Source organism: Pituophis catenifer, unplaced genomic scaffold, assembly GCF_029215685.1.
Source record: "Pituophis catenifer annectens isolate HBS135680 unplaced genomic scaffold, rPitCat1.0.hap2 SCAF_1, whole genome shotgun sequence".
NCBI classification, from domain to species: Eukaryota; Metazoa; Chordata; class Lepidosauria; order Squamata; family Colubridae; genus Pituophis; species Pituophis catenifer.
The window spans coordinates 118,866,449-118,890,606 of NW_027256881.1; the positions used below are offsets into that span (position 1 = coordinate 118,866,449).

General features: G+C 36.7%; 1 protein-coding gene across 1 annotated transcript in view; it reads right to left on the reverse strand.

The window, feature by feature from the left end:
* Positions 1-24,158, reverse strand: part of COL19A1 (collagen type XIX alpha 1 chain) — a 170,385-nt gene that overhangs the window by 104,576 nt on the left and 41,651 nt on the right. The window contains exons 4-8 of the mRNA XM_070954645.1: positions 18,070-18,193; positions 16,671-16,946; positions 10,769-10,849; positions 9,715-9,840; positions 7,679-7,732 (exon numbers count right to left, since the gene is read on the reverse strand). Of these exons, the coding sequence (XP_070810746.1) occupies positions 7,679-7,732; positions 9,715-9,840; positions 10,769-10,849; positions 16,671-16,946; positions 18,070-18,193 (661 nt within the window). The remainder of the gene's footprint in view (positions 1-7,678; positions 7,733-9,714; positions 9,841-10,768; positions 10,850-16,670; positions 16,947-18,069; positions 18,194-24,158) is intronic.

The window sequence follows — 24,158 nt, forward strand, 5'->3', positions numbered from 1 at the left end:
CAATCATCATTTTAATTATAAATCCATTATAAAAGCAGAATAAGTTTTGTAAGTAAATGATTCCAGCATTTTAAAATGCCTTCCCAGTACCACATCTTCCTAGTTTAAGATTCCAATTTTCTGTATATTTCAAAATTTATTATTTTTCTCTCTTGCACCTTTCACTTCCGGTCTGGTATTTTCTCAGAATGCTTAAATGCTGCTTAACAAATAATTCTGAACAAATAGTTCTAAATTATTCCTTGGCATTAAGTTTAAGGCAAAAAAGAATCCTCTCCCCCAGTTCCAGTCACTGTTCATCTACTTCACTCCAGCATCAGTCTTAATTGTTCCTCAGTTGTCCCAGCTTTGTGGCAGCCATCTTTAGGCTTCCTAGTCTCCTGTCCGTGGCTGAGAGGGAAAAGAAACCCTGGGTCAGATAGGAGAGCTGCAACTCTTCACAACCTCACAGGGCACCCCTCTTTGCTTCACTGCCCCTACAAGGCAGCTTTGGCTCCTCTCTGAACCCACAAACAGGGAGATATCAGCACTGGGAACTCGGAGACCAGTTCCCTGTGTCTGATATCGCCAAGACGTCGACCAGAAGTCTATAAGGTCTATTTTTGTAACTTCTTGCAACATATAACAAAGGAGTGACTTTAGAGTTGTTTCTAAACAGTTTAAATCAGTGGGTCTCAACCTTCCTAATGCCGCGACCCTTTAATACAGTTCCTCATGTTGTGGTGACCCCCAACCATAAAATTATTCCTAAAACCATTGAAAATATGGATGGTTTTAGGCGACACCTGTGAAAGGGTCATTCAACCCCCAAAGGGGTCCCGACCCACAGGTTGAGAACCACTGGTTTAAATGTTAAGCCTATGTGAAACTGATTTAAATAAACCTTTTGAAACTATTTGAAAGTTCCTCTTTTATAGAAAAAAAAACCCGTTTTGTTTACATTTCAATGCAAAATAAGATTTTGAAGGTTGATAGCACTTGATTGCTACTTTAAAGGGAATCTTTGATTTCTGGGCTTGTGAAATAACTGGAAGTTTTTTTATTGGAAAAAAATTGTCACCAAAGATGAATATACTCCTTTGAAGACCCACAAAACAGACTTTAACGTGGAGTTGAATTATTATTTAAAAATAAAAAAGATATACAAATAATGTACCTAAAGAGCAATGTGGTCTGTTCTTTTAAACTGTCATATGGGAGTTTTATTGGAGTTCCTTTATGGAAAGTACAAATGCACCTGGATAAAGTTGATAAGAATGTCAAGAGAAGAAGCAAGGACACTAGATGAAAACAGGAAAGAAAATTTTAACCATGGGATTTAAGAAGGGGTGAAATGCTCCCGGTTCGGACCGGATCACCCGATCTGGTAGCGATGGCGGTGGGTGGTTCAGAGAACCGGTAGCAAAAATCACTGCGCCCCCCCCATGCCCAGCTGAGCCACGCGATCATCAGAGGCTGTTTTTTTTTACTTTTAAAAGCATTTTTTCTACAACCTCTTCAGCCGAAAAAATGCTTTTAAAAGTAAAAAAAAAAAAAAGCCTCTGTTGATCGTGTGACTCAGCTGGGATCGTCAGAGGCTTTTCAAAGCATTTTTTTTCTGTAACCTCTTCAGCCAAAGAGGCTGTAGAAAAAAAATGCCTGTAAAAGCCTCTGGCGACCCCAGCTGAGTTGCCTGATCGTCAGAAGCTTCTAAAAGCATTTTTTTCTGCAACCTCTTAAGGTTGTAGAAAAAATGCTTTTAAAAGTAAAAAAAAAAAAGTTGGTCATGCCCACCCAGTCAGATACCCCCCCCCCCCCCAATCCATGCCCACAGAACCGGTAGTAACAAATTTTAGATTTCACCCCTGGATTTAAGGATGCCTGGGAGATAGAAGGGAAAAATAAATATGGCATTGGTTTATTTGACCATGGTTAAATGAGTTGCTTAATTCATTATATAAACTCACTTTGAAATGTAAAAGATTATGAAAGCTAAGTTTAGTCCTTGACATTTAACAGAATTATTACTAAACATTTTTTTAAAAATCCTTTATAGAGTTCCTTTCTAGCTTTCCTTTTCCAGAACGGTGATTGTGATTTCCATAGCTTTGTTCTCTGTAGAGCAGAGAGAAAAAATATAGGACCTTAAACTCATTTTTAGTTTTTCCTCCCATGCAGTTCTAGACACAAACAACTTTTTTTTGCTGAATTCCAGACAACCTCAAGTTAGGGATTAAATATGTTGCATGGATCATTGGGCACAGTTTATTATTCTTGATCAGTGAAAGGTCATTTTAGGCAGTGTGATCCCCAATGGCATAATTGAAAAAGGAGAATGGAAGGTGTTACTGAAATTTGATACATAGAAAATGCTGATGATATTGTGGTATTATAACAGTATTTTGAATACCTGCTAAAGCACCTCCTTACTTCGATTTATATTTAGCACAATCAAGGCAGATTTGTTTTGAATATATTTCTCACAATTTCTACTTTCCCTAGAAGGTTACCTTCGCAACAAAAATTGGATTTAAATTGATCACAGCATTACAAATGGAATGTTGAGAAAGGAAATATCTTGGGTTTTTATGGTATCTTACTATAAGCCTACAAAAATTGAGCTGAAAGTGAGAATAGAATAGAATAACAGAGTTGGAAGGGACTTTAGAGGTCTTCTAATCTGTTTAGGCAGGAAACTCTACACCACTTCAGACAAATGGTTATCTAATATCTTCTTTAAAACTTCCAGTATTGTCACCCTTAGTTCTTTTCATAAGATTAGACATACCTAGTTCCAGCAACCGTTCTTCATATGTTTTATCCTCGAGTCCCCTAATCATCTTTGTTGCTCTTCTCTGCACACTTTCTAGAGTCTCAACATCTTTTTTACATCGTGGTGACCAAAATTGGATGCAGTATTCCAAGTGTGGCTTTACCAAGGCATTATAAAGTAGTATTAACACTTCACATGATTTTGATTCTATCCCTCTGTTTATGCAGCCAAGAACTGTGTTGGCTTTTTTGTCAGCTGCTGCACACTGCTGGATCATATTTAAATGGTTGTCCACTAGGACTCCAAGATCCCTCTCACAGTTATTACTATTTGGCAAGGTACCATATATACTGTACCTGTGCATTTTGTTTTCTTGCCTAAATGTAGAACCTTACTTTTTTCACTGTTGAATTTCATTTTGTTAGATAGTGCATAATTTTCAAGTCTGTCAAGATTCTTCTGTATCTTAAACCTATTTCCAGAGTGTTGGCTATTTCTGCTAGCTTGGTGTCATCTGCAAATTTGATGAGTTCCCCATCTATCTCCTCATCCAAATCATTGATGAATATGTTGAAGAGTACTGAGCATAAAATGAGCCCTGGGGTATCCCACTGCATACCTCCCCCCACGTAGCTGCAGTTCCATTGAGGACTACATGTTGAGTGTGGTTGGTCAGCCAGTTATGAATCCATCTGGTGGTGATGCTGTCTAACCCACATTTTTCTACTTTATCTAGTAGTAGGTTATGGTCTATTTTATCAAATGCCTTACTGAAGTCCAAGTAAATTATACTGACAGCATTCCTCCGGTCTACTAGTTTTGTCACTTTGTCAAAGAATGCAATAAGATTAGTCTGGCATGATCTGTTTTTGACAAACCCATGTTGGCTTTTGGTTATTACTTTGTTTTCTTCTTGGTGTTCACTGATTCGTTCTGTGGTGGGTTTCAAAATTTTTTTACTACTGGTTCTGTGGGTGTGGCTTGGTGGGCATGGCATGGCTTGGTAGGTGTGGCTTCGTGGGCGTGACAGGGGAAGGATACTGCAAGATCCCCATTCCCTCCCCACCCCACTAACCTGTTCTGGGAAGGAATCAAACTCCCCACTCTTCATTTTCTCAAATAAAATATTACTCATAAGAAAAGGCTCCTAGAAAAGCAAGGAAAAATCAAGCTACTAACAAAGGAACCTGCCTGAGGCTCATTCCATATTCTTGCCAGCTGCATAAAGGAAACTTTGTAAGAAGAAAACAGCTACCGGTGCTTAGAGATAATAGAAAGTGGAGGCCGGAAGTTCCACTTTACAAGCAGGCAGAAAGCTCATTCAAGACAGGATATTTCACAATGGAAATTGCCCAAACCTTTTTAGAAACACAAAGCCCATGTTGCCCAAACCCCAAAACTTCAAAAACATAGAACCATATAAAAATCCCTCCTCTTATCTAGTTTGTTGTTCAGCTGACCCAGAAACGAACTGCTGAATGTGACTTCACTTCTGCAAGTAAAAACCTCCTTCCAGCAGCTGCTTCTTGTCAATTTAAAGCGATGGTATCTTGTTTTTTCCCCTCTTCTTTATCAAGTGATCTACCTATTGAAAAGCGAACCCTGATTTTTTCCTTCTAGCCGAGCAGCTGAGAGACTGGGAGGCAGCAAATAGATTGGGGGCAGGGCCAAGCAGAGGTAGTATTTACCGGTTCTCCAAACTACTCAAAATTTCCACTACCGGTTCGCAAGAACCAGTCAGAACTAGCTGAAACCCACCCCTGGATTCGTTGCTTCATTATCTTTTCCAGAATCTTCCCTGGTATTGAAGTTGCATATAATTGTGTCAATAGTTCAATATTTTTTTTAAATGAAAGCCACAAAAATATGTTCATATTTAATGGAGTGATGGGGGGGGGGGAAGAACCCAATATTCTTAGTTGTATTGACAGCCTAAGCATTGGTTTATCAGATATCAAACAAGCAACAAGGCAGACATTGATACCAGTAGGAAATAAAAATAAGAATGAAAAGGTTTTGAAAACACGTGTTTTCCTACTGATAGACTGTAATTCATGACCACCAATTGTTTTGATTGTCAAAGTATTCTTTGTGAGGAAGATGGGTGGTTTGTGAGGGAGATGGGTGGTTCTTAAGTTTGATATGTAAATAAATAAAAACAAATAAAATGTTAATTTAAACTCCAACTATTATTACTCATTTTGTAGATTTTTTTCTTATTTATTTTATTGGTTTTTTAAAAATTAATTCATTTTAATTGAATTACAGTTAAAGAATTTTCATAGCATTGACCGACTCCACGGCTTAATTGCCATACAGTACTTAAAGGTTGTTCTAGGTGATATTATAGAAAAATGTTTGGTTATTTAAATATGATTTCAAACTTTAAAAAATTGAAATACTATTTGTACTGCAACATCCTTAACAGATATGTTGTTGGCTGATTAAAAAGTGTTAAAATAATACTACCAAGAAGTAAAAAGGCCAAGGCTTACGCAGAAATAGGGCAACTTGTTTTGTACCAGAGAAGGGAATGCCAAATATTTGAAAGCTTTCAGAAATAGCAAAACGCTAATCAAAGTCAATGAGGATTGGAAATTGCCTGTTGACAGTCCTCCATGAGGTATGTTACGGAACTCTTTTTTTTTGGAGGGTTGTTCTGTCCAAACACTTTGGCAGTTTCAAACTAGGAATTGTAAGAATGGAGAGTAGGGCTTTTGAAGTGGTCTTCAATAAGGAGCATTGGGATAACATCTAAACATGATACTGTGGCTTTTGTTATGAGGAGAGATATTGCCTTTTTTCTTAACTCATGTATAGTTCTGCTTGAGTGTGGAGAGAGAGAGAGAGAGAGAGAGAGTTATACTAATAGACTATGCAAATATATGTAGACTTTATGCAAATATATTAAAATAAATATATTTTTGCAGGGTGGGAGATATACTGTATAAGTAATTACCACAGATTAATGTATCTGAGCTCAATTGGCACTACATGCAAATAACATACTTCCATTCAACTGATTTTTTTAAATTGTGGTTTTAGAATCAGTGGTTGTTTTGTTTTTAGCCGAATAGTACTTAGCAATTTTTAAAAACTTTATAGAACATGAATCTGACAATTATTTAGAATTAAATTCAAACATGAGATAACAGATTCTGAATTATGATGGCATAGCCAAATTGGAACAATATAAAGTAAGAGTCAACTAGAAGTAGCCCTTGACTTACAACAGTTTGTTTAATGACCATTTGAAGTTACAACAAAACTTATGACTTATGACTGTTTTTCACATTTATGACTGTTGCAGCATCCCCACAGTCACATGATCAAAATTCAGACTCTTGACAACTGATTCATATTTATAACAGTTGCAGTTTCCCAGAATCATGTTTTGCAACTTGCTGACAAGCAAAACCAATGGAGAAGTCAGATACATTTAACAATCACGTTACTAAGTTAACAACCGCAATGATTCATTAAACAACTGTGGAAATGGGGCAAAATTAACTTAACAACAAAAATTTGAGCTCAGTTGTGGTCATAAGTAGAGGGCTACCTGTATTAGCATTCTCAGAAAAATATCACAAAGATACTTAAAATATATTCAGGGAGTGAAAGTAAATATATTCCAGAGAGCTTGTATGGTTTAGTAGTTAAAGTGTTGCATTAGGAACCTAAGTTCTAGTCCTCCCTTTGGCATGAAAGTCAGCTGGCTGAGTTTAGGTAATCACTTCTTTTCATCCTTTAATTAACAAACTCTGAAACAAACCAACTGAAGTATCTATTAAAAATTACAGGTGGTCCTTATTCAGTGACTGTTTGAAGTTACAGCAGCATTGAACCAGGGTCCTTGTAATTATAGCTGTTGCAGCATCCCACAGTCACGTGATTGTCATTTGCTATTTCACTGCTGGCTTCCTACAAGCAAAGTCAATAGGGAAACCATCAGGAACTAACAAATGACGCTCACATGCCCAATGACCATATGGGATAACAAAAGCTACTGGAATTGCTTGAACTGCTGTCATCAGTGGTCATGTGACGTTTTTCAACCGTATAGTTTAGCAACAGAGTTTCCAGTCCCACTGACCACTATTAAATGAACGCTATCGGTTAATATCATTTATTGATAACTTTAATTCAAGAACTTAATAACCAGAATCCAAAAGAATCAGTCTGTAACAAATTATAGGAACATCATATACTAAGGGTGGGAAATGAACACTCTAAAGAAAGCTGAGTGGGCACAGAGAATTTTGAATTTTGGAATAGAGAAAATGGAAAAAATATATGAAGGTCTGATTGAATAGAGAGGATTTGGCAGGGAAAGTTGCTGTTGAAAAATTCTACCTTCTGTTGTTGTTTCACTTGCTATTATTTATTTCCCAACTGTTAATAACAAATTAAAATATGCCTAAGATTCTAACAGAATGGACATCTGCTTACTACAAACTGAAAAAATTACACTTGCCAGTCAGTTAAATAACACTGCATTGAAAGTTAAATTAGAATGTTTTTATTTAAATACACATACACGCTACATTCCTATGTATCTCATTTTGAAGGCATAAAAAAAAAAAATCAAAGCCAGAAACCATGTGGTTAAAAAAGAAAAATCACACCCAGCTTCAAACCAAACAACATTCTTAGAGGATTCTTGCCTGTAAACTGAAATTGCTAAAAACAAAGACAAACAAACAAAAAACCTAATTAAAAAAACTCTTTTTGCTTAAAAAGAGTTACTTAAATAATATTAAGGTCAGTGGCAAGCAAATCTGTCTGGACAGAATTTATCTCCATTGGGACATTATACCAAAAAAAGTTCTCTTCTTAACAAATATGGACATGTAATGTTTTTCCAGTTTCTGAAAAACCAACTGCCCAAACAAAAAGACAGTAGAAATGTTGCCGGTAAAATCTTACCTTTTCTCCTTTCTGGCCTGGCAAACCAGCTACGCCTGGCAATCCTGCTTCTCCCTGTTGAGAATAAAGCTAGGGTATTTATTCTAGAATCCTATGTTTGGGGGGGGGGAAGTAAACAATGCCCTATAAGTAATGACCTTACAGGGTAAGCATAAAGTGTAATTGTATAATATGCCAGAGCTCCATCTAATGGTAGTATTACTGATAGAAAAGGGAAGTACTTTGAGTGATACCTGCAACTGCTACAACAAACCCTATTCTGACTTTGCACTTGTTGCTCAAAGTGTTCAAGAGTTCTAAACTGATGTTTCTGATTGGAATAATATTGGATGATATTAGAAAAACCATTTTCTCTAATGCAGGGAGAAACAGTCTTATACCTTTATCTCCCTGGAGTCAGGAATAAGTGGCTCTGCAAATGCTGCTGAATTACAACTTGCGCTATCCTTCATTTGTAGCTACAATTGTGTGGACTGATAGAGATTATAGTTCAGCAAACTGAGCTGATTATTGTCATCCTTGGTGCACACAACCATACATATGTACAAATATACCCAACATTATGAATTCAACTTTTCTACTTTTTTTTTTATTTTAAAATTAAAATTGCCAGGCTAACAGATATATATTCTGACATAAGAATACTTTAATGAGACAGAAAAAATGAAAATAAGATATATTCTAGTGCAAAATATCTACTGCAGCTTTATGTCTTCTATATTTGTGAAAATTATATGCAAATATCATTATTTTAATTGACAATGCTTTATGAAAATTGCATGGTTCAAGAGCTTAAATGATACTCTTCTAGTAAGGACAGATGCGATTTCTGTGCAATGCATTTGTTATTGATTCGCAAGTGACTGCTGTCACACTGATATACAGACCTGTCCTTGCTCCCTGCTTCTAATGTACTTGAAATGTTTATGGGAAATGCTGCTGTCCAGTGTCCTCATATTGTTTTGTTCATTGTTTTAATGTAGAGGTTGCAACAATTGACCTGGGCTATTAAATGACCCATATTCTTCCATGTTGGTCAGGATACTTAGCCACTAGCTCAAGTTACGGATGGCCCTGCTAATGTTTTGAAGAATGGGTTCATAAATTAACATTTCTATAAACAATCATTCATGCTGTTTGGATATTTCATCATTGCAACATAACTTGCAGAAATATTTTTCTAATCAATTTGAAATGACTGTTATCATCCTTTATTATAGTAGATTTGTAAACTGTTAACTTCCTAGTTGGTGTCATCCTTGTCAAAGGTAAAATCTATGAGTTTTTATAATAAAAAAATTCACAGAAAATACGACTTCAGATAACCTTGTACTATTTTAACTCACACTTTCATTCTCTTTGCAATATTATGCCTCTATAACAGAATAACAGAGTTGGAAGGGATCTTGGAGGTCTTCTAGTCAAACCCTCTGTTCAAGCAGGAGACCGTATATCATTTTGGACAAATGGCTGTCCAATTTTTTCTTAAATTGTTGTTGGAGCACCCACAACTTCTGAAGGTAAGCCATTCCACTGATTAATAGTTCTCCCTGCCAGGAAATTTCTTCTTAGTTCTAGGTTGAATCTCTCCTTGATAAGTTTTCATCTGTTGCTTCTTGTCCTGCCCTCAGGTACTTTGGAGAATAGGTTGTCCCCCTCTTCTTTGTGACAGCCCCTCAAGATTGCTATCATATTACCCCTCGTTCTCCTCTTGCCTCTCATATGCAGAAATCAATTTCTAGAAAAGCTTTTCTCTAACCATATCAAATTATAATTATAATTTCTAGACAACATGGCCATTGATCATGAAGACTTCAGATTATAAGAATTGTGGCCTGACACATCTACTGTAGATGATATAAGGCTGTAATAAAACAAAATGCTGTGCAGCTTTCTTTAATATTCAGTAGCGTATAAAAAAGAACAACAGTACAAAAGTCCAAATAAAAGGTTAAATCTGGTCAAAGAACTATACATTTAAGAATATAGATTCTTATATCTTTATATATAAAGATTATAATAAAAGAGGATTATACCTTATTTTGAGAGCAAAAACATTTTTCTTCAGGATTTTTTTCCATTATTGGAAGAGCTTGTATTTTACCAATGTTACCAACTGATGGTGATGCTGCTGTAGTTTTCAAGCTTTCATCCAAAGGATGCTGAAAGTATGAATACATATTATCTGGACTGAAGTTTAATTCATTAAGATTAAATTATACTATCTATAGCATCTTCTGCATCTTCAGAGACTACATTTCCATGGTTAATTTTTTTTTTAAAAAAACTTGTGTTGACAAGTTCAGCAATCTGAATTGAAAATCTGGCAATCATAATGTAATGGAATTACAGTAAATGCTGTTATTATTATTTTAAATAGGTGTTAGTTTATATTTACTTAATCCATAGGTAGAGTGCACTATGCTACAAGCAAAATGCTTAGAACATATACTGTACTGATAAAGCCTCTGAAACAACAGCAGCTCCAGTGACACTGATGTTCTTCTGTTACAGTGATTTGAACCTGTTATTCTTATTATTTGAATGGTAGATAAATTTCAAGATTTTTTTACTAGAGTTTAGGAAGAAGTGCCATTATTATTCCTCAAGATTTTTAAAATACATTTCTTTTTGCTTGTATTTTTATGTCTAATGTATTTATTTTTTAAATAGATGTTTCACTGTGCACAAGTTCCCAGAACATTAAAGGTCTGGGTAGAACATAGATTTTATTTTTTAACGAATAAAGATTGCCTCATCAAAATAAAGAAAAAAAAATCCTTCAAATGATATTTTCCCCCTCTCTTGTTCAATCATCCCCGTTTTTCAGAAACTACCCTGAGAAGTCCCTGCAGTTTTTTTGGCAAGATTTTTCAGACATGGTTTGCCGTTGCTCCTTCCTAGGGCTGAGAGAAAGTAACTAAACCAAGGTCACTAGCTGAAAACGGGATTAGGTTTTCCAGTTTCTATCATGATGCCTTAAATTCACCAAACTTGCTTTCTTCAAATGATAGGCCATACTAATAATGCCATGCAATTTTGTTACATTTTTTTACAAAAAAATAATACATTTTTATTTTCCAAACTTACCACATGCTCAGATAATTCACAACAGTTCTCCTGAGAAGCAAAGCTTGGATCGCAGTATAAGATCATGCGGCCAAGTTCAATCTATTTAATAAACATGATGATGCTTATCAGTTGAGACGTAACAACACTGAAGCCTCTGTAGCGGAAATCCATCACATTGTTAAATAATTTGACCCCACTGAAATGATGCGTTTAAATATCTCTAGTAGAGTTTGGGATTTTGGCCATGAACTTTGAAAAAACAAAGACATTTTAAAATACTCCATTTGCATTTATTATGTTAGTTATCTGAGCAATACACAGATTCTAGTCCAATCATACCAACTCTAATTTGAACCCAACATAGCATTTCTGTATATCTCGTTATAAAAGGAGCTGGATTTATGACAACAGTTACTGCAGTTTGATGCATTCCTTTGGTCAGCTCTCTGGCCATTTGAAGGCTTTATTTTTACAGATGGAAATTACCTCTCTCCAAACTACTCTACTTAAAGTCAATAAAACTAGAGTTTTATACAAATTCTACTAGCTATGTTATTAATTTATCACTATAAATAATCCTAGGAATAATAAATTAAAACTTGAGTCACAACCCTGCTTTTGGTGGTTGAGGCAATGTCACTGAAGCCAAATAGTGTGGCCTCATGAGATAGCACTATTGCTTATTGCTTTCTTGGCGTGAATAGTCCCACCTAGGAAATACAGCAACTGGTCTTGCTGTTTTTGATAGAAGACCAGTTGAAATCATTGAGCTACAACTATAGAAGCACTGCAGGAAGCAGGACAATAGCAAGGGACAATATTCTTGGAACTTTCGTAAAACTCTATTTGTTAAATTGGGGACTTAGACAAATCTCAGGCCATTTCTCCCTCTCTCTTTCCACATACATCTCCAGAATTAACTGAATAGTGCCACAGAGTTACAAGTTTATTTTAAAATATCTATTTTCTTTGGAAACCTAAAAAATCTTTGAAAAAAACACTCTCTATTAAACTCTCTTTACACCGCTTCTTCCAATTGGTTTTGTTTGTAATTTAGCAAAGCAAGTCTGGTTTACTATATAGATTTGTAGAATCCTCCCATTCACTCCATGACTCTGGTTGGCTGAATTGATTTAATTTTCCTTTCAATGATGCCATCTCATAGACCACTACAATGGGCTACATAGCACTGTTATGAAAAGGACCAACATGAATTGACAGGGACCTTATCATGTTGTCCAACACTTTGCTTACTAACATACTTTATTAAACTATCCCCAACAGATAGCTGCCTAGCCTGTTGGAAGATCTCCTGCAAGCAAAGTGCGCTATTATTCTAACTAGAATAGAACACCACTATTCTAACTATGGTCTTACCATAAGGAAATTTCTCTCAATATTTAGACTGATATTCCTCCTTTAATTTCATCTATCTGGTCCTTGTTCTGCCTTTGGTTTCACTATTTAAATAAGGCTGCTTTCTTTTGTATGAGTCAGCCCTTTGGATAAATATAAATTGGTGTTACATCTTTACCCTTAGTCCTCTCTTTTGAAAGCAAACATACTCATCTCTTTCAATGTACCTTTCAAAGACCCTTTATTATTGTTGTGGTTTTCTTCTATTTGTCTATGGAGATTCTCAGTCATCCAGGTCACAGTTGTCCCAAAGGTGCTTTCTCAAAAGGCAAGTGGGCTTTCTTGTTTTTCTTTGAAGACATTTGCTTCTCATTCAAGAGCTGAAGAAATTTCTTGGATGAGAACCGAAACATCTTGAAAGAAAAACAAGAAAATCCAGTTGCCTCTTGAAAAAGAACCTTTGGGTTCTCCTATATTTCTCTTCTGGCCTCTCCATGTTCCTTTCAAAGTGCAGTGACCAGTACTGGACACAATATGCCAGGTGTGGATGAGCCACCACAGAACACAATGAAATCCTGTGATCTAGATGTACAGTCTTATTTTTGCTAAAGAAGCCTAAGATGTTTTAGTTACTTTCCTGTGTTTGTCTACTAATCCACTAGTCTCCTAGATTTTTTTTTTACATGTCACTAAACCAGGCTGCTCTATTTGTCTTTTCCTACCTACAGTTTCTAATCTGTCTGTCTGTCTGTCTGTCCGTCCATCCATTCATCCATCTATCTACCCATTTAATAGAAGCACTGTTTTAAATCGGAAAACTGAAAAAAGAAAATACCTAACATGCTCTTAATAATATATTAATTTGAATATATTTTAGTCTAGGCCTGTGATGGTGAACCTATGGCATATGTGCCAGAGGTGGCACAGAGCCCCCTCTCTGAAGGCATGCAAGCCGTTGCCCCAGTTCAGTTCTGCTGCACATGCATGCGCACCTCCCGCCAGCCAGCTGGCCTTCAGGTTTCTGACGCACATATGGGGGCGCATAGGGATGTGCATGCATGCGCAGGGAGGCAGGGTGTATGCAGGATGTATGCAGGGGGTCACACGTGCATGCGTGGGAATGTGGGGTGCGTGTGGGGGGGTATGGGCAGGGGTGGGGACATGAACGGGGGTGCATTGCATTTTGGGGGTGCACACGTGTGTGTGTACACTTTGGGCACTCAGTCTGGAAAAGGTTAGCCATCACTGGTCTAGGCTTTATACAGAACCATCTGCACAATACAAGAAAGCTTGAACTTTCTATACCTAAAACTGACCTGGGGGATGGGGTGGAAAGATAATATTTTTAAATTGCTTTCCTTCTAAGAAATAAAGTACTTTTTCCAAGAGAGGTTTTTTCCATACATACTATACCCTATATACTATGTGCATGCTGTAGCAGACTCTTTGTATGCTAACTGTTCTGTGAGACATTTATTTAATCTCTGGAAAAAGAAACCAGATGGAAGAATCTACGATGACCTTTGGAAAAAAAGAAAAGGATTAAGAAATGAAGGAAATGTGACAAAAAACAGAGGCAATGGGCAAGAAGGGTACAATGATGAAAAATGAGGAAAGGATAAATAAATAAATAGGAACATGTTATATTTTTCTTCTCTGTACTCCTACTGTGAAAATTAACTGAATGGACAATATTGGAAAGGTTCATAAGTTGGTTATCAAGTTATAAAAAGAAAAATATTAAATCACTTATCATACATGAAACAATTGAAGTGCTGTAGCTATTTTCTTGTGAAGAAAACACAATTTCCTTAAACATAACTAACAATTTATATGGAAAGCACTTTTATCTATCTCACAGTCACATTAAAAACTTCAGACCACATCAATTAAATCTTTCAGCTTTCTCGTAACATTTTTCTTTATATGTCATATATATTATGTTGTAAAACTATCAGTAGGATTATTTCACATTTATTTTGGACAGTTTTTGTTTGATAACATTGCTTTATAAATTAACTGAAATAATAATATATATAATGGAATAGAGGTTCCATTATATATGATGTTTTAATATTAGATGCCATTTTGTTCAAAGTTTATGAATTTAATATTACCGTTGTTGAACAAGGTTCTAGTCATCATTAATTGATTAAAAAGGTGCCATATTCTTCCAAAGGCCACATCCTTCTGGGAAAAAATATTCAGGCTTTGATGCTGAATAAAACCAAAAGGGTTTACCCATGTAACTACTCAACATTGCTCCAGCAGTAGAATACTCTGGAGGAAAGCTGTTGATTCTTTTGGAGTGATCATAGATTGGAAGAAGGCACAGCTGTTTGGTTAGATTGCAGCAGATGATCCATCTGGAGAAGTGCTGAATAGAAAACCATGGCCTTTAGAATGACCTCGGAAAAAACAAAGTCTCAGAAGAATGCCATATGGTCCAGATAAAAAGCAAGAACATGATGGATAACCAATAAAAGCAGAGATGTTTCAATGCAGCTGAGGAATTAGGACAAAAAGTAAGAAATATTATATCCTAATTCAAGTAAAAAAAAAAATTAGGAAGTTGGACAATAAAAACATTTTGTCTCTAAAAAAATGGATAGTCTTTTCATAAGACACATGGTTCTTCAGCCTGATTAATTGAAGTCATGGCCACTAAAAGCTACTTTTTAAGATAAAAAAAGATAAGTAGGGGAATAGCCATAGGTCCAAAGGGTTTTGATCTTAATTCAGGGAGAATACAGTAGAATATCTTCCTTATTCTAGAAATGGAAGGGAAGCTGGAAGACAGAGATATGTAAGTTCTTTCTTTATCAGTAGGCTGAAAAAAAGAGAAACATCTTTCCTATAAGAAAAATAAAGTAGAGATGGCAATATGATAATCTCTTTAAAATTGAGGAGACAGACAAAATGTCATATATATTACTTTAAGGGATTGAACTGTTACCTGTGAGGAAAGTCCAGAAAATATGTTTTATTTGATTGCATTGGAAGCCCTAATAGTATAGCCTTTATTGTCATTGTATATCATGTATACAACAAAATTGGTTATGAAAAATTAGGAGCTAATGACAAGTTTATAATTCAATATACTTCATTCCAGAGAAATTGCAGAACTAAACTAAACTCTCCAAGTTGGAAAGCAGAGGGAATCGGGCTATGTGGAAACCTGACCCTGATAAATGGAGAGTGGATTGAGGCAGTTCCAAAGGTGGAGATTCTCATGATGTGTGAGGCAAGCCACAATTGTCAAGGTTATCAAAGTGTAACAAAAAAACAGTTGGTCAAGTTCTTTTTGATCTTTTCTAAAACATAAGATGTAACATAAAAATAAACGAACATAAAAATAAGGTCTCTAAGTAAAAAAAAAAAAAGAAGAAGAAGAAGGTATCACAAAAGATTAGAAAAAAATTAATGGTTTTCTGCTGACATCAGGATTGTTTTATGTATTTGCTTATAAACAAGATATGGAATAAAAAGTTATCTGTTTAACCTTATGGTAGTGGTGATGAAAATGTATTAAATGTGTTTATACTTGTGATGAAGGTTGAAAGCCACTTCTTTATATATTTCCTTTTTTCCTTTTTCCTGTGTTTTTTATTCTTCCTTCTCTTTCTCTAAGTTTAGATTGCATTAGTTTTTACCGTAAATAAAATTCTTAATAAAATTATATTAAAAAGAAAATTTCTAAAATTATTTTACTTTTAGTACATTATAGAATGTGTATTAAAACCGATGTGTTTCCTTAAATGTGCCACTGTATCCTCTTTACTGTAACTTAATTCCTACTATATAAGTAGTTTTCAGAATACTTTAAGTTAAACCTGAGGTTGCATTTGATATTTGCAACACAGAAGAGATAACACTCTAGAAATATTTGCTGCTTTTAGGATTCAGACTTCATTTCTAAGGATCTCAGGGCATCAAAATTGCAAAATGTCTGCTTTCTAAACATATATAAAATAGATATGTCTGGATTCAGATATGATATTCTATAGATGCAAGGCTCCTTTCATTCAATGATGTACCGGTAATTATTTTTTCTGGAGAAGCTTCTACTTGAAGAAGAGATGAGGCAATTTTGGTTTATTCCCACTTCTCTCCTTCAGTCTCAATGTCTCCAATTATTTTTGAAGGGTTCCAAGCTTTAGAAAAATGTTTTAGGGAGCAGGAAATTATAGGAACAGGAAAAAATAAGAGATAATTATTTTCCCTTCCTTTTCCAGCAATGTGTCTCATCAACAAAACTGATTTAATTCATAAGCAGAAATAATTCAAGTTTTTCCAGCTCACCAATTTGATGTCATTTATTCGTTCATTCATTCATTCATTCATTCATTCATTCATTCATTCATTCTCTATCTGTCTATCTATCTATCTATCTATCTATCTATCTATCTATCTATCTTCTACCTACCTACCTACCTATCATTTACCCACTTAAAAATTCAGAACAATAAACAAAAATAACATAACAATAAAACCCACAACTTCCTTTTCCATTAAAGCAGCATAAAACCACTTAATTCATTAAAACATGGACATGAACACTTACATCTACAGGTTTACCGTCTAAATAATGAGTAGCAATGAGAATCTTTCCTTGAATGTCAGGACTAGCTTTTTCTTCAGTCATCCTTTGTTCAACTAAGCTGCAGTCCACATAAAGAGAAATCTTCTTTGATTGTACACTGATACCAAGCTTATGCCATTGACGATCAAAGATAGGATAGATTTTGCGGCTTTTAAAGACATAGTGCAGGGAGTTCCGCTGGGTGGATTGCATGACATACTCTATAGCTTTTTTTAAACCATCAACTGAGATGTAAACCTAAACAAAAATATATACACACACAAATTTCAGTGCTTTCAAAATGAAATAAACTGCAAGACAGTGAAGAAGAGAATAAAATCATAGAAGTCAATACATGCTCGTAATGTTTGAAATCACAGGTCACATTCTCTCAGATAGTGAAGCTTTCTCACCTCCTCCTCCTTCCTGATGCAGCCGCTCAGCCCTCTAAAAGCTCCCCAGAAGAGCAGGGGACTCTACAGTAGCAATAGCAATAGCACTTAGATTTATATAATGCCCCATAGTCCTTTACAGCACTCTCTGTGTGATTTACAATATCAGCATATTGCCCCCAACAATCTGGGTCCTCATTTTAACAAATTCAGAAGAATGGAAGACTGAGTCAATTTTGAGCCCTGTCAGGATTGAACTCCAGGCTGTGGGTAGAGTTTGCCTACAATACTGCATTCTAACCATTGTACCACCAGGGCTCCAGTAAGAAATGGGGTGGAATGGGATGTACTAAACTATTAAAAACTTTAAAAAAAATCAATTGGTGGAAGTCCAAACTTTCCCTGACACATCTGGATGCATCTTTTACTTGTTTAAGCTTTCTGAATCTGTCTCTTGCATATTTATCCATGCAACCTTGTTATTAAGCATCAAACCCCAACCTTTCATTTTTATTGTGTTTTTTTTAATTTGTTATATTCTACAGGTTTCAATATTCTTCAAACTAAAAGACAAAATGTTAACATAGAATAGAATAGAATAACAGAGTTGGAAGGGACCTTGCGAGGTGTTTTAGTCCAATTCCCTGCTCAGGCAGGAAACCCTATACCATTTCAGACAAATGGTTGTCTAATCTCTTCTTAAAAGCCTCCAGTGTTGGAGCATCCACAACTTTTGGAGGCACGTTGTTCCACTTCCCAATACATACCATCCCACGACTCCATTACTCATATGTAAATCATCCTCTAATTGCTATTTGAAAAATGACTACTGTTGTATCCAAGCCACATCAATAGTTGCACAATCTGGGGGGGACTATCTAGCAATTCATAAAGTTGTAGGTATCATTTTATTGGAGATGGGAATAGGAAACAAGTGAACAAACACAAATAAAGAAATAACAATATCAAATAACTCAATTTGTTCTAACCTGTGGCAAATTATGCTGATCTAAAATCTGCAGTAAATACCAGCGTTCTCTTTTGCTGTTTCTTCTGACACGGAATGTGGCTGTTAAGAAGTATTCCTCTGGGAACCCATTTGGAAACAATTGCCTAAAAGTTGGGGTGGAGGTGGAAGAAATTATCTTATTAGACCAACTCTGATAATTTTTATAAAACATGGGAGCAAACAGATGTTGAAGTATACAGAAACTAATTTGGGGTTCATAGGTACTTAAGTAACTCTATTGTATTCAAAAGGCTGTTCCATCTCTTGAGGTTACTATCGTCATAATTGTTCAGGTCTAATGCTACCCACAAAACCACACCCTGTTGGAAATCTATTTTTCATCATCTTTATTACGTTTCAAACATATGTTGCTATTAAAATTACAATTAAAAATGAACTCATTCCCAACTTTTTGCCAGAAAAAAACTTCCATCATGAAAGTCAGGAAAACCACTGTCACAGGAAAAAGTAATCCTTCTAAAGCTAACTGAAAATTTACTGCACACTATGTACTATACACATCCCCCATTTGCACTGTTGCACTGTTGCTACAGAATCTTATAGAAAGTATGTGAAAAAAATACCACTATATTTCAGGCTTCATTATTTAAGTTTTAAATCAGACAACATGTTTTAAGCTACATTTTGCTCAACCATGACTTGTTGGCTAACCCAAAACTGGATAGTTTCACAGAACTCACTAAATCTCAACAAACCAATCATATTTTGGTCTAGTATTGAATGGTTAACACGGAAACAAAACATTTCATTTTGATAATTATAGCACACACATTTATTTTTTTTACAAACAAGTTATTTTTAAAACATGCTATTGTGTTTCTCACCAATGAAAGGCAACCTGGCAATGGCACAAATTCAGATCAAGCTTTTATATGTTAAACCTCTACATAGAATAGAATAACAGACTTGGAAGGGACCTTGGAGGTGTTCTAGTCCAACCCCCTGCTTAGGCAGGAAACCCTACACCACTTCAGACAAATGGTTATCCAACATCATCTTAAAAACTTCCAGTGTTGGGGCATTCACAACTTCTGGAGGCAAGTTGTTCCATTGATTAATTGTTCTAACTGTCAGGAAATTTCTCCTTAGTTCTAAATTGCTTCTCTCCCTGATTAATTTCCACCCTTGCTTCTTGTTCTACCCTCAGGTGCTTTGGAGAATAGCTTGACTCTCTCTTCTTTGTGGCAGCCTTTGAGATATTGGAACATTGCTATCATATCTCCCCTAGTCCTTCTTTTCATTAAACTAGACATACCCAGTTCCTGCAACCATTCTTCATAAGTTTTAGCCTCCAGTCCCCTAATCATCTTTGTTGCTATTCTCTGCACTCTTTCTAGAGTCTCAACATCTTTTTTATATTGTGGCGACCAAAACTGAATGCAGTATTCCAAGTATGGTCTTATGAAGGCATTATAAAGTGGTATTAACACTTCACGTGATCTTGATTCTATCCCTCGTGTTTATGTAGCCTAAAACTGTTTTGGCTTTTTTGTCAGCTGCTGCACACTGCTGGATCATATTTAAATGGTTGTCCACTAGGACTCCAAGATCCCTCTCACAGTTACTACTATTGAGCAAGGTATCAATATACTGTACCTGTGCATTTTGTTTTTCTTGCCTAAATGTAGAACCTTACTTTTTTCACCATTTAATTTCATTTTGTTAGATAGCGCCCAATGTTCAAGTCTGTCAAGATCCTTCTGTATCTTAAGCCTATCTTCTGGAGTGTTGGCTATTCTTGCCAGTTTGGTGTCATCTGCAAATTTGATGAGTTCCCCATCTATCCCCTCATCCAAATCATTGATGAAGATGTTGAAGAGCACTGGGCCTAAAACAAGCCCTGGAGTACCTCACTGCATACCTCCCTACATGTTGAGTGCCGTTGGCCAGCCAGTTACGAATCCATCTGGTGGTGATGCTGTCTAACCTACTTTATCTAGTAGTAGGTTATGGTCTACTTTATAAAATACCTTACTGAAGTCCAAGTAAATTATATCGACAGTATTCCTCAGGTCCACTAATTTTGTCACTTTGTCAAAGAATGCAGTCTGGCATTCTTTCTAGTCTGGCATGATCTGTTTTAATAACCAAAAGCTATGTTGGCTTTTGGTTATTACTTTGTTTTCTTCTAGGTGTTCACTGATTCGTTGCTTGATTATCTTTTCCAGAATCTTCCCTGGTACTGAGGTCAGGTTGATAGGTCTGCAGTTTCTTGGATCTATTTTTTTCCCTTTTTTGAAGATGGGAACTACATTTTTTTTTCAGTCAGCTCTTTTTCAGTCCTCTGGCAGTTCCCTGGTGCTCCAGGATCTTTGAAAAATATAATTCAGTGGTTCTGAGATCTCGTCTGCCAGTTTCTTCAGAAACTTGCTGTGTAATCCATCTAGTCTGGTGATTTGAACTCGTCTAGGGTAGACAGGTGTTCACTTACCATTTTCTTCCCTGTTTGGACTGTTTTTTCCCTTTGTATAAAGACAGATGCAAAAAACTAGTTAAGTAGTTCTGCTTTCTCCCTGTTTATCACTTTCTTGCCACTTTCTCCCAGCAATGGACCAATTGTTTCCTTGACTTTTTTCTTGTTTTTAACATACAGGTGAAACTCGAAAAATTAGAATATTGTGCAAAAGTTCATTTATTTCAGTAATGCAACTTAAAAGGTGAAACTAATATATGAGATAGACTCATTACATGCAAAGCGAGATAGTTCAAGCCTTGATTTGTCATAATTTTGATGATTATGGCTTACAGCTCATGAAAACCCCAAATTCACAATCTCAGAAAATTAGAATATTACATGAAATCAATAAAACAAGGATTGTACATAGAACAATATCGGACCTCTGAAAAGTGTAAGCATGCATATTTACTCAGTACTTGGTTTGGGCCCCTTTTGCATCATTTACTGCCTCAATGCGGCATAGCATGGATGCTATCAGCCTGTGGCACTGCTGAGGTGTTATGGATGCTTCAATAGCGGCCTTCAGCTCTTCTGCATTGTTCGGTCTCATGTCTCTCATCTTTCTCTTGGCAATGCCCCATAGATTCTCTATGGGGTTCAGGTCAGGCGAGTTTGCTGGCCAATCAAGCACAGTAATCCCATGGTCATTGAACCAGGTTTTGGTACTTTTGGCAGTGTGGGCAGGTGCCAAGTCCTGCTGGAAAATGAAGTCAGCATCCCCATAAAGCTCATCTGTGAAAGGAAGCATGAAGTGCTCCAAAATCTCCTGGTAGACGGCTGCGTTGACCCTGGACTTAATGAAGCACAGTGGACCATCACCAGCAGATGACATGGTTCCCCAAATCAACACAGACTGTGGAAACTTCACACTGGACTTCAAGCATCTTGCAGTGTGTGCCTCTCCATTTTTCCTCCAGACTCTGGGTCCTTGGTTTCCAAATGAGATGCAAAAGTTGCTCTCATCAGAAAAGAAGACTTTGGACCACTGAGCAACAGACCAGTTCTCTTTTTCTTTAGCCCAGGTAAGACGCTTCTGACATTGTTTGTTGTTCAGGAGCGGCTTGACAAGAGGAATACGACATTTGAAGCCCATGTCCAGGATCCGTCAGTGTGTGGTGGCTCTTGATGCACTGATTCCAGCCTCAGTCCACTCCTTGTGAAAGTCCCCAACACTTTTGAATGGCCTTTTCCTGACAATCCTCTCCAGGCTGCGGTCATCCCTGCTGCTTGTGCACCTTTTTCTTCCACACTTTTCCCTTCCACATAACTTTCTATTAATGTGCTTTGATACAGCACTTTGGGAACATCCAACTTCTTTTGCAATTACCTTTTGAGGCTTTCCCTCCTTATGGAGGGTGTCAATGATGGTTTTCTGCACACCTGTCAGGTCAGCAGTCTTTCCCATGATTGTGATTCCTACTGAACCAGACTGAGAGACCATTTAAAGGCTCAGGAACCCTTTGCAGGTGTTATAGCTTAATTAGCTGATCAGAGTGGGACACTTTGAGCCTAGAATATTGAACCTTTTCACAATATTCTAATTTTTTGAGATTGTGAATTTGGGGTTTTCATGAGCTGTAAGGCATAATCATCAAAAGTATAACAAATCAAGGCTTGAACTATCTCGCTTTGCATGTAATGAGTCTATCTCATATATTAGTTTCACCTTTTAAGTTGTATTACTGAAATAAATGAACTTTTGCACGATATTCTAATTTTTCGAGTTTCACCTGTATTGGAAGAAGCTTTTTTTTTTTTGTTATTTTTTACTTTTGTCACAAGCCTTTGTTTGTTGTGAGCCATAGCTTTCCTCATTTCATCTTTGCAGGCTCAGGCTATTTGCTGATATTCTGTCTTAGTTATATGCCCCTCTTTCAGGGGTGAAATCCTACCAGTTCGGACCACTTCGGGCGAACTGCTAGGGATTATGAGCATCAGTTCGCCGAACCAGTAGTAATTAGCTCTCCTTGGCCCCACCCACACCCAACTGGTCACTGCTCACCTCTTCCGGCTGCTTGATGTTCCACAGAATTCAATGTTAAATGCAGCACAGAGAATGCTAACTTTTCTCTCTCCATTCAGAATGGAGCTGCTGCAGCCTGTCCCTTTTAAGGTAGTCCCCAGGAGGGAGAGGGATGGGGGGGGGGAAGCAGCTGGAATAGAGCCGTTTTTGTGAAAGGCAGGAAAATGGGGAAGCGGATTTCCTGCCTGTCATCCATTCCTCAATCTCAGCACAGACTGAGAGAAGGATGGTAGGCAGGAATAGTCCCCTCCTCATTTTCCTGCCAATCATGACAAAGAATGGCTGGGAGGGGAGGGGCCAGTGAGGAGCCCCTCGATGTGAGTGATGTTGAGTTGGCCATGCCCACCCAGTCACATGACCTCCCCCCAAGAAGCCATGCCCACAGAACCGGTAGGGGAATTTTTAAAATTTGAACCCTACCCTCTTTCCACTTTTTATACTTGTCCTTTTTGCCATTCAATTTGTCAGAGTTCTTTATGGAGTCATGCTGGTTTCTTTTGAGAGCTGTTATTTTTCTTCTTCATTGGTATTGTGCTAGACTGGGCTTTTATAATCTCACTTTTCAAAATTTCCCAAGCTTCTTGAATTGTTTTCTCCTTGAGGATTCTCATCCATGGAATCCTTCCCAAGCTCTATCTAAGTTTATTGAAATTAGCTCTCTTAAAGTCCAAGACACTAGTTTGATTTTGTTCTACTACTTGTGCTTGCATAATGTTGAATTCCAACATTGCATAATTACTTGCCCCCAAGGTTTCTGTAGCTTCAACACCTTCTATCATTTCATGTTGATTCTATTCAGACATACATTTGGGTACAAGGCATGAACTTCCTTTCATATAATCAGGAATTTTAGATGCCCAGAGAGATTAAAAGTAGATCCCTATACTTTTAGGCACTGATCTATAAATACTGATCTTATACCTATAAACTGATCTGAATTGGAGAAATGGAGAATCATGCATAGGGCCAAATTGATAGTGTTTGAGTAGACATATATATGTATATTGGGAAAATGGGAAAACACCACCAGATAAAAGAGGGAGAAATTCTTCCATGTCTGTAGTTTTATGAAAGTTCTGCGTAAGTAAGACATCCATTTTATGACTCTTCCATTAGGATTTTCAATGTACTGTTTGCATTAAGATGGCTAGTCCAGAAGTGCTGAAATTATGCCTGATCTCTGTGTTTAGAGGATTGCTCATGAAATGGTTACTGAAAGCCAAAAACAGGAAGCTCAAATACTCAGTCATGTTTGCTGGCAGCAGTTCCTGTCTGTTGCTTCTTCACCACACCCTACACTGAGGGGTTCTTGTCTTTCATGGGATAAATAATTGGGCAAGGTGCCCATTCATGCAGCACATTTTCCAGAAGATATTCCTGATCAGCCTGGTGCCTGGGCACAAGACTTACATACGACTCTCAAGTGCAATCTGATAGGCAGTTTTTCATTGGCTTTCTGCCTAAACATGAATTTCACCCCAGGTGATCTCTGAATACAAACCAAAAAGCCTCTTATAGCCTCTAATTCAAGTTAAGAAATACATTAGCAGCTAGTCAGATCAATAAG